Here is a 10,772-nt window from a genome sequence, read left to right on the forward strand (position 1 = left end):
ACCCAAAGGATATTACAAAGGTTAATGTGAGGTTTTTGTTTTTTTCATAGATGTAATGAAGCTGACATTTATTTTGAAAGGGTTGAAGGGGGATTTAAACAGAAACCTGTGTTTTAGCAAATTCTAATCAAAATATTTGAAAAGCACGTCATTTATAACAAAACCATACATTTAAAAAACGTTACGTGTATTTATATATGTAATTAAATACATAAATATGTATAAGTGATTATAAGTGATGACGACAATACGTTTACGATTTGGAACTTCCTTTCACAGAACAGAATTCCAAGCCGAACACATTTTAGCGACACGAGTGCTTTATTTTGCTTCAGTATACATTTTATGAACACATTTTTAGTCCAGAAAATTGTTATATATTTTTGTGTTAAAAATTTGTGAAAACATAAAACAAAACCATATTTTTTAAAATCATTTTTACGAAAGACGACAGAAGAGTTCCGAGGATCGAGTTTGAAGCCGAGCACATATCAGCGACGTACGTGCTTTGTTTTGCTCCCAGCAGCCTGCCCAAGCTGACAGAGTTCAAAATTAGTCAAATAGACTGCTGTTAAAGGGAAGAAAAAAAAAGAATGAAGCCTGCTGTGGACGAGATGTTTCCGGAAGGAGCCGGACCGTATGTGGATCTGGACGAGGTTTGTCAGCACCATCACTGTTTTAAAAATAACACGGCGAAACCTAAGTTAGCTTGCTTGGAGAATACGGGCCGGTACGTGTGTTGTAAACGCTTCGTTATCTTGTATGCACTACGAATACGTGTCTTTATGACACTAACAGCAATATTTTTTGAATAACAAATAGCTAAATGTATTTTGTCGTATAGTCAATTTTACGAGCTGATGAAGCCATCTAAACGTGTTGTACCGTCGTGTGTGTGCAGGCAGGGGGCAGCAGCGGCCTTCTGATGGACCTGGCAGCCAATGAGAAGGCGGTTCATTTGGACTTCTTCAATGGTAAACATAATCTAACACGTGGAATACTTGTTAAGAAACAACACATTTAGAAGCCGTTTCTTTGTTTTTTTTTAAATTATTTATTTATTTTATTATTATTTTTTGAAAGTATAATATTGAGCACGGATAGGCAAAGTATGGCTCGCCCTCTTCTTTAATTAATAAGTCATCACTGATTTTCATGCAAAAAAGATTCTGAAATATTTGTTGTAATCATTTAGCATTCCCCCTATAAATGGTTAGTAAAATCACGTCTTATTTGTGCATATTTTTAATTTATCTCGCTCTTTTAGTGTAAATGTTTAATTCTGAGAATAGTTAAAAAAATTATTTAGATTTATTTTTTAATTTACTTATTTTGATTTGATTTAATTTGATAATTCATTAATATAATTAAAATGTTATATGTGCGTTAACTTAAATAAAACAAATTATTATTATTAGATTAATTGTAAATAATACAATCAAAATGCTTGAATTTATGATTTTATTATTAAATAAACTATTTGCATAAACATTCTAACTTTTTTAATCTCATATAGCGACCTGACATTTGCTAATTAAAAATCAATTCATCAAACACTAATTATAGATGTTTTCACTTTTTTTTTCTTTGAGCTGTTTTTATGCATTAGTATTCAGAGTAGTAAATGTGTAAACATTTTGCTGACTACATCTGTTGTTTAAATTTTCTGTTACTTGAAAACGTTCATTTCTGTGCCAGGTGGCACGCACATTCAAAACAGTAAAAAAAAAAAAAAAAAAAAAAGAGCCAACAAAAGTAGCTAATGTGTTTTGTTTCCCGCAGCGTTTAGCCGCCAGCGCAAGACAATTTCGTCTGAGCCGCACAGGAGCGCCGATCGTTAAATGGAAGCGAGTGTCCCGCTAAAGATGCTTTTATGGCGGAAACGCAGCACGACGCCTCGCCACTCAGCTGCTTTGAATGCGCGCGCCAGCACACCAACCGGCGGCATATGGCGATTATTAACGCCGTTCGTGCACGTGAAGTTGCGGGGAAGTGTGATAACATATCAAGCAGCATTTACCGATGCATGTCGTTACAGTATATACCAAATTGACACTTCAAAAAGGGGATGAAAATGTTACGTTGATATTTTTATCTACAACTGTCAGGTAAAAGCAAAAAATCTTTTGGCGAGGGAACAGGAAGTTTTTTGCAGTGTTACTGTTACTGTTACTGTTGCTGTTACTGCACCTAGTGGCCAATAATGACAAATCTGTGGAAATGGAATAAATTGTCCACATTTTTAGTCACGACTCAACTGTTCTTTCTTGCAAGAATGTTGCTGATGAATCTCGTTTTTGTACCTCGATCAACCTCGCGTCTCCCCCTTCCAATAACCACATTGACTAAACCTAATTGATGTCCTTCATTTATTTAACTTGTTTTTGTGTCGAGAAGGCATAAAACAAAGCTTTATGGGTGAGGATATAAAAAGATGCGTTTATTTATTTGCGCTCCAAGGCTGTATAACAAAACAACCGAATCAACTCATTTTTTTCCCACTTTGTCTTTCTTGTTTCCGTCTCCAGACTTTGAGGACCTTTTTGACGACGATGACCTGCAGTGACTCCACACACACACGCGCGCACACGCACACACTTTTGTGAATAATGATGTCCACTTGAATACTAGGGCCTAGCCGATATGCATTTTTTTTAGGCAGATGCCGATATTTGATAGGGGAAAAAAGTGAATGAATTCTTAAGGAAAAAAAAAAAAAAAAAAACTACAATTTTTTTTTTTGCGTGGCTTACAACATACATGAATTAAGGATAACATTATTATTATTTTTTTAAACAAAATGATTTAAGTGCAAAAACATGAAAAAAAGAAGCATGAAACCTGTGGGAAATGAACTGAAATAAAAATAAATGAGTTGAGGCAAAACTCTGGTTTTGTACTTGTTCCTGCAGGTCGAACGACTTAACTATTCACGCAAGCCTTTATTTTTCTACTCACTCCACAACTTTTCAAGTTCAGATATGCAACATTTAAACACATTTATGCCACACTACCTCCGTAACAAAAATAACATATTTCAAATGTAAATAATAGTGCCTATTAGAGCAATGAGAAATAGGTAAAATGTAAATGTAAATGAGGTAATGTGTGAGGACAAAAACTTTACAAAAAAAAAAAAGCACAGTCCCTGTAATATTTTGAGGGAATTTTCACACACACAAAAAAAATAATAATAATCTTGAACCGTTACACTTTATAGCTGCAAATGAAAGCGAATTCAAGGGAGGTAGATTATTGTACAAGCAGTAGACAAAACATGAGTTAACATCTATGGGGGAAGCAACAAACTATTTTCAACAAGATCCCTTTAGTTAGACAAGTTCTCCATGGCTTCTACTGTGTTTACGAATGATTGTCATTCATCATGTTAATATTGCAACTTCCTTGGCACAATATCATTTCATTTGAAGTGTTACTGTGTTGTACTGTACTGTATGGAGGACCAAAACTGCCAAAATTCCAAATAAATAAATGACTGAATAAATTAATAAATGACTAAAAGTGAAAATTAAAAGGAATATTCAAAAAATCTAATTTGGAAAAAAAAATATATAAATGGAAATCCATTTTTATTTTCACTTTAAGTCATTTATTTATCTATTTATTTAGTCATTTACACTATTTATTTTGAATTTTGGCAGTTTTCGGCCATACTGCCAAGTATTATTATATATATTATATTATATATTATATATTATTATATTATTCAAATGAGGGCGCTGTCCTAAGTGTGTCCTGGGTTGGACTCCACCTGTCATTGGCCAGTGAGCATCTTTAAAAAAGGAAGTCTCGCCGACCACCCCCTCATTTGAATAACATTTCCACTTGGCAGTACGGCCCAAAACTGCCAAAATTCAAAAGAAATTACTAAATAAATAAATGACTAAATAAATAGATAAAAAAAGTGACTAAATAAATGATTAAAAGTGAAAATAAAAACGGATTTATTTCCATTTAGATTAATTTTTTTAGATATAATTTTCGAATGATATTTTTTTTATATTTATTTTTCACTTGTAGTCATTTATTGATTTATTTATTTCAAATTTTGGCAGTTTTGGTCCTCCATAACTGAATACAACGTGTCCCTGTCAAATAAGATTTAGTTTGCAAAAGCAGCCGAAGCCCCTGCCAGATGTTTTTGCAGCCAACCCCCGAGCGTGGCGGACATTCCAGCTTTGGAGTAAATTATGTGTGTGCTTTTTTTTCGCCAGGTTTGTGGGCGGCCAGAAACACCTGTTAGCGAAAGGTAATTACATACGCGACAGGACGGGAGACGTAGACAAACGCCGGCAGGTTCAATGCGGCCGTTGTTGAGATGCATCGGAAAACGCCCCCCGCGCTACACCGACACAAATTAGCATCCCGCTGGCCTTGATGGCGCCATTGTTACCATGGCAACAAAACTCCGTCCAAACTAGAAGAAGATGATTCAAACCTTGAACGTCGAGTGGCCTCTTTTCCAGTTTAAGAGCGATTAGAATTTCAGCATCTGTCGACATCCCCGCGCCATTTCCGCCGCTGCAGCAGAACTCGGATTGCCGGAGGCCATTTTCACTCCTTCCTCCGGCAGCGCTGCCGATGTGGATGCGGCGAGATGGATGTGGATCCATCCATCAACTGTCAACAAACAATGACTTCCCTGGCATTAGCGAGTCAGACTGGAGTCGATCATGACAATTGTTTGCTCATCTATAAAATGAAGCAGAAATCCATTGTCAATCAAATCATTTTGAATCAAAAATCCATTCGGAATCCAATCGCAGACGCAAAAATTCGAATCGTGAGACGGTCAGATTCACACCCCGAATGTTTAACTCTTTTACTGCCATACATTATCAAAAAACAAACAAAACAAAAAAAAAACAGTGGCAGCCGATTTTGAGCATTTTAATTCATCTTTCAAGGCAAACAGAATATTGTGTACTTTTACTACATATATAATGTGGGTACCAAATGAAAGCTCGCATTTCATTCTTTCATTAGAAAAAAAACGTTTCTATCTTATTACGTTCGTTAGTAATAAGAACCATTTGAAAAGAGGTCATTTGAGTGACATTGAGCAAAAATTGAAAGATGCGAAAACAAGCTTTTTGTGAAGATACATTTTCTCCACAACAGTCACTTTGACACAAAATATTTTTGTTTTGTGACGCTCTGCAAATTAGGTTTAATGTGACAAAGGCTTTGATCATTCACGCCATCCTTGAAAATGTTTGATTTCATCCAATTTCATCAGATTCCGTCATGTTTCATTGTAATTCAGTATGCTATTCAGCCCCTTGAAAAGACATTCAATGCTGCCATCTGCTGGCCATAGTTAGTTTATGATTCCACACTTCATTGACCAGGCAGCTCTCCACTTAGATGTTGCACTAACCATTGATTAAAAAAAAAAAAAAAAAAAAAGGCATAGTTGACGTCATTTAACGTTTATGGCGGCATACATCGCGATTTTACTTATCGTTTTTAAAAGTTTTTGGCAGTCAAAAAGTTAATGGTAATGTTCGTCTCTCAGCATTCGACGAGTCAAAATATTTTCCATTTGTCAAACTTGGTGAGAATGCTTCAACTCACTGCACTTACAAGGATCGAGATCATTTCAAAGTCATTTTTATTTGTTTTTGGGCCGTCATTTCAGTGTGGGATAGTTTGACATTTTTCCAATTCCTTTACCTTTTATACTGCATGCTTAGGGGAAAAAAAAAGTTCCATGTGAATGCTCATCTCAGCATTTCCCTGAAACAAAAGAAAAATCCCTCCTACCGTTTTTTTGGGCTTCCTGCGTTTTATGACACGTTCCCCCATTGGAAGCCTCTCAGCCAATCAGGACCCTTGTTGAGGTTGCCCTCTGTCAAAGTGTGCACATCAAAGCATGTTAATGAATAGTTGTTGTGCGTTTGCCATGAAGGGCCCGCTTTAAAAAGCTGGCCCGGGTTCTTTGACGAGGCAGTCTGTCTCCGGGCGGCCTGCATCACACGCACACATTTGGCGGTCCGCAAGAGTCCCCCTCGGACCCCCCGTTGATTGTCGTCGCCACAGGTGAGATGACGACTTTTTTGCCTTGCGAGCTTGTCCAACGTGTATTTTCTGACTCTTTCTTTCTCACTCTGGTAGGAGACGAGAGACCAGTCGAGTCGAGTTGAGTCATGGCTGCCCCGAGGAGGTCCGCCGTGCCGGTTGCCGCCACGCTGGCCGTCGTCTTCGTGCTGCTGCTGCCGTCCGGTGAGTTGACCTCAAGGTCGTCGCCGGCAAAAGTGCTGACGAGACCCGCACGGAAGCTTTGGAAAAGTGTCCGCTCACGTCCTTCACAACTTATAAAAACATCCAAAACAGGCACAGCTAGGTGGAAAAAGTACACGTACACATATTTGTGTGACAAAATACTCTTGGAAAAGTACAAGTAAACTCAATTCAAGTGAAATTGACGTGTTTTTTTTTTTTAGTAAAAGCAGCACATTTTCTAACTTGAGGACAAAATAGAGGTTCAAGAAGTTGGCAACCAATCAGTCAAGAAATATTCATAAGGATGTTAAAAATACATATATATGCCAGTTTTCATATGTATTCAATATTTAAAAACATATCTATCGCTATACTTTTTATATTACAGTGTTCCTTCGCTATAACACGGTTCACTTTTTGCGGATTTTTTTAGTGCAATTTTGCATGCATTTTTTTTTAACAGTAATGTACTCATTTTACAAAAATTTATGAAGGTTTGAACATTGCGAATGTTTAAACAAGAGAAAAATGTGAGGAAATGTAGACGCCTCTGAGAAAAGTGTATAAAGTGTGTGGTGAGGTGTTTTTAGCGCCTTAAAACATTTCTAATAAATGTCAAACATAAAGCTAAACTACTTTGCGTGTTTCATTTATTGCAGCAATTTTTTTGGAACCGAACACCAGCAGAAAACAAGGGAACACTGTTATTGAAAATGTATAATACATACACATATATCCCATATATTTTAAATAAAAATAGATATTTATATGTATACATATTAAATATCTAAAAAATATAGTGATATAAAATGCTTTTTCTAATAAAAATGTTTATAATAGTGCATTACATACGTACTAAAATCAAATCTATCTCTGATAAAATATGTGTAACGTATGATGATGAAATGATCGGAAAACAAACAGTAGTTAATCATTCAAGGTGATCAAATATTGATTGTGTTGGCGCTGCTGTGATGTCGAGCAGCTTATGTGGCCTCTTCCTTTCAAGTCGTGTCTTCATACTCATAATCATCATCATCATCCTGTCCATAAATGCTCAAAGCCTCCGTACACCTGCTTCTCGTCCGCAAAGGTAGGAGGTGATTGGCAGCTTTACAAGCCCCGCCCCCTCCTTTGTTGCCATCTTAACGACGCTGCTCTTTTGCTCCTGTAGGAAAATGCTTACCTGTCAGCATCACCTCTTCAAAGTCAAACATTTGACACACACGCACACACTTTTTTTGTTTTGTTTCTTACACTGGCTCATAAAAAAAAAAAAAGAAGAAAAAGGAAGGCAGCATCCAATCTGGATATACCTCTGGGGAAAAATAGTCACAAAACGCTAAACTTTAATCTTATTATTGTAGAAATGCCTTTCAGCATTCCCACATATGTTATTGTTATTTTTATTCTCCACTTTTTGCCACGTAACAACTCCCACATCATACTTCCAATTTACATTGTTCAACTTGCTTCAAAATTTCACACCTCCCGGGATATATATCATCTGATTCCACATTACTTACAGTATTTGCACAATTTCACATTTAATATCAACTTTTCCCCATTCATTTTCAATAGGATAGACATTGAACCTTTTCAAAGTGTCACTTTCCCACGCCCACTTCCATAACTTATCATCATTACCAGGTGTCTTACACTGCTCGGTGGCACAGTTGCTAAAGCGCATTGTGCAGTAACCAGGAGGTCATCATTTCAAAATTTATCTCAATGTGCTCAAACTTTTTACACAAAGTATCAGCAAAACTAAATAAACAACTCAACTAAAACCAGACAAATACTATATATATATATATATATATATATATATATATATATATTCTTTATATATATATATATATATATATATATATATATATATATATATATATATATACTTTATATATATATATATATATATATATATATTCTTTATATATATATATATATATATATATATATATATATATATATATATATATATATATGCTTTATATATATATATTTATATATATATTCTTTATATATATATATATATTCTTTATATATATATATATTTTTTTTTTAATTTATTTTCCTCCGCACAATGAAGCACATGAGTTCACTGCACAGCTCGTCCTCCTCTCCTTCTGGAAGCCATTAACACCTTTTCACCTGCGGAGATGAAAGAAAATCTGAAATCACGCATGCGCGCACACACACGGCTTTTAAAGCGCAGCATGCAATCCGGTGTTCCGGTCCCCATCTATAAAATGTACACAGGGGCCGCAGGGGTGCTAGTTAGGCAAGAATGTGCGTTCGTAAGCGTTTAGAGCGCCTTCGTCGTCCTCATCACCGTCAGCATCGTATGTGGCGCAGAAGCAATCTGCTTGAGCTGACATTTTTGTTTTTGTTTTTTTTCCCCTCTCCTGTGTGTTTGCATATGCAGCCGACGTGTCTGCGGGACCCGTCGCCGCCAAGGCCAAACCAGACGGTAAAGGCAACAACGCCATCGCCTCGCACTACTCGCATCCACACTTTCAAATGGACAAGTCACAGAAGAAGAAGTAGAAATCAAAGTTGTAAAATTGCAAGTAGTACTTCAATTACAAATAGGAATCGTTTGGATCAAATAGAAGCAGTAGTTGGGATATTACGTTACTCATTCACTCCCAGCAATCCCCTTCACACCTGTTTGACTGGATTTAGACTGATTTCGCAAGGCCCACACAATATTGTGTTCTATTGCTGTAAAAACATGGAACCTACCAAAAGAAAGATTCGAGTCTCTTCTTTCATCAGGAAAAAAAAAGTATATTTCTATCTGTTTCCGCTTTGCAGCAATTAGCATTAGAATATAGTTAAATGTTGTCATTATTCATTATTTAGAATTGCTGGGAAATAGCTTTTTTTCAACATGGCCCTGCTTGATCTCTTACACTCTGCTGCCACCTGCTGGCCGTTTTTGTAATAAGTACCATTTCTTCAACCGTTCTTTGCAGTTGAGAGGCTGCATCAAAGACAACTAACTGTATGCTCAAGCATAAAAACAAACAAAAAATCTCTAAATATGTCTTTGGGACACTTAAAACATTTAAAATAAAGTAAAGGATCTGACCAATATTTATGAGTTGTTTGACACTAAAAGACCCATCTATTGACTCAAAGTTGACTCAAATAGACCCAAGTAGCGGATCGGTCCATTTTCACCCATAGTTGGGTTATTTTTGACCCCACTGTGTACTCTTTTGAAAATATGCCATTAAGGGGAAATAATGGGAACAAGTACAAGTTGTGTTCAAAATAACAGCAGTTACAACACTGATGTGAAGCGCAAGGATGTTGAGCTTTGGAAACACTTCTGGGAGTTGATCTAAAAACAGTTGGGTCAAAAATAACCCAGCTATGGGTCAAAAGTACAATCCTTGGGTCTATTTGACCCAACTTTGAGTCAAGAAATGGGTCTTTCAGCGTAAAAGAACTCCAAAATATTGGTCAGATTCTTTACTTGGCTCCAAATTGGATCATTTTGTATCAAACAACCCAGAAAGTTGGCTCAAATTGACCCATAAAGTGGATCGGTCCATTTTTGATCCATCTTTTGACCCAACTGTTTTTAGAGTGTGTGATTACTAGTAGTATTAATAGAAGGATCAGTAAAAGTAGGTTAGTACTACTAGTGGTAGAAGTTGATATAATATCAGAAGTTGCAGTAGTTGTGACCAAAGAATTGGTGGTGGTAGAAATAATTGCAAAAATACAAGTCGTACTTTTGCTAGAAGAAATAGAAATGGTGGTAGTCATAATAGTAGTAGGAAAACTAAGTACCGAAGCAATTAGCGGTGGGATTAATGGCGTCTTTATCTCGCCCTCAGCGGCGGGGGAGAGCATCCGGGCCGGGGCGGCGCTGGCGCCGGCGGCCCAGCGGCGGCTCAGCCGCAACCGCAGGAACATCAGCTGGTACAAGCAACACTCCGACTTCTGGAGCTGGTACAAGTACTTCACCGACAATGGCAACCAGGAGGCCGTGAGTACGCTACGACGCACGTACACATCACTTTTCAATTCACCTCCAAAAACAATCATACAAATATTTTAAAAAATAATAATAAATAATATAGATATATTTTTTAAATTAAAAATCCTGCAAATATAAAAAAACAATAAATAAATAAATAATTTAAACAAATTAAACTATTAAAAAAATAAATAAATAATGCAAATATTTTTAAAATTATAATAATAAATACAAATAATTTATATATATATATATATATATTTTTTTTTTTAAGTCATGCAAATATTTAAAAATGAATGAATAAAAAAATAAAATAAAATAAAATTATTTTTTTAAATAAATAAAAATAAAGCAAATATTAAAAAAATAATAAAAAAATATATATATTAAAAAAAAAATCATGAATTGTTTGGCAGACCACTGGGACCAGTGTTCATTTTGACAAGAAATTTGAATTTAGTTTTAGTGTTAGCCTTTTGACTCAAATTAAATAGTTTCAGTCATAATTTAATCATCTGGCTGTATTTTA

At 35.8% G+C, this 10,772-nt stretch overlaps 2 protein-coding genes across 2 annotated transcripts in view; both read left to right on the forward strand.

Moving 5' to 3' along the window:
• Positions 1 to 460: 460 nt before the first annotated feature.
• cops9 (COP9 signalosome subunit 9) lies at positions 461 to 2,886 on the forward strand. The gene is made up of 3 exons (XM_077509297.1): positions 461 to 656; positions 902 to 974; positions 2,529 to 2,886. The coding sequence occupies exons 1-3, from the start codon at positions 594 to 596 to the stop codon at positions 2,564 to 2,566; spliced, it is 174 nt and encodes a 57-aa protein (XP_077365423.1). The 5' UTR covers positions 461 to 593; the 3' UTR covers positions 2,567 to 2,886.
• A 147-nt stretch (positions 2,887 to 3,033) lies between these two features.
• The window catches only part of and1 (actinodin1), an 11,183-nt gene continuing 3,444 nt past the window's right edge, over positions 3,034 to 10,772 (forward strand). Inside the window, exons 1-5 of the mRNA XM_077509296.1 lie at positions 3,034 to 4,270; positions 5,933 to 6,063; positions 6,139 to 6,246; positions 8,675 to 8,719; positions 10,101 to 10,252. Coding sequence (XP_077365422.1) covers positions 6,171 to 6,246; positions 8,675 to 8,719; positions 10,101 to 10,252 — 273 coding nt within the window. The 5' untranslated portion in view covers positions 3,034 to 4,270; positions 5,933 to 6,063; positions 6,139 to 6,170. The remainder of the gene's footprint in view (positions 4,271 to 5,932; positions 6,064 to 6,138; positions 6,247 to 8,674; positions 8,720 to 10,100; positions 10,253 to 10,772) is intronic.

The sequence above is a fragment of the Festucalex cinctus genome, chromosome 20 (genome assembly GCF_051991245.1).
Source record: "Festucalex cinctus isolate MCC-2025b chromosome 20, RoL_Fcin_1.0, whole genome shotgun sequence".
NCBI lineage: Eukaryota > Metazoa > Chordata > Actinopteri > Syngnathiformes > Syngnathidae > Festucalex > Festucalex cinctus.

Excerpts from the sequence above, each read along its gene's own strand:
- cops9 (XM_077509297.1), top strand. The coding sequence starts at position 594 with ATGAAGCCTGCTGTGGACGAGATGTTTCCGGAAGGAGCCGGACCGTAT. Across the intron at positions 657-901 it reads CGTATGTGGATCTGGACGAG|GCAGGGGGCAGCAGCGGCCT; the intron begins GTTTGTCAGCAC and ends GTGTGTGTGCAG. Across the intron at positions 975-2,528 it reads TCATTTGGACTTCTTCAATG|ACTTTGAGGACCTTTTTGAC; the intron begins GTAAACATAATC and ends TTCCGTCTCCAG.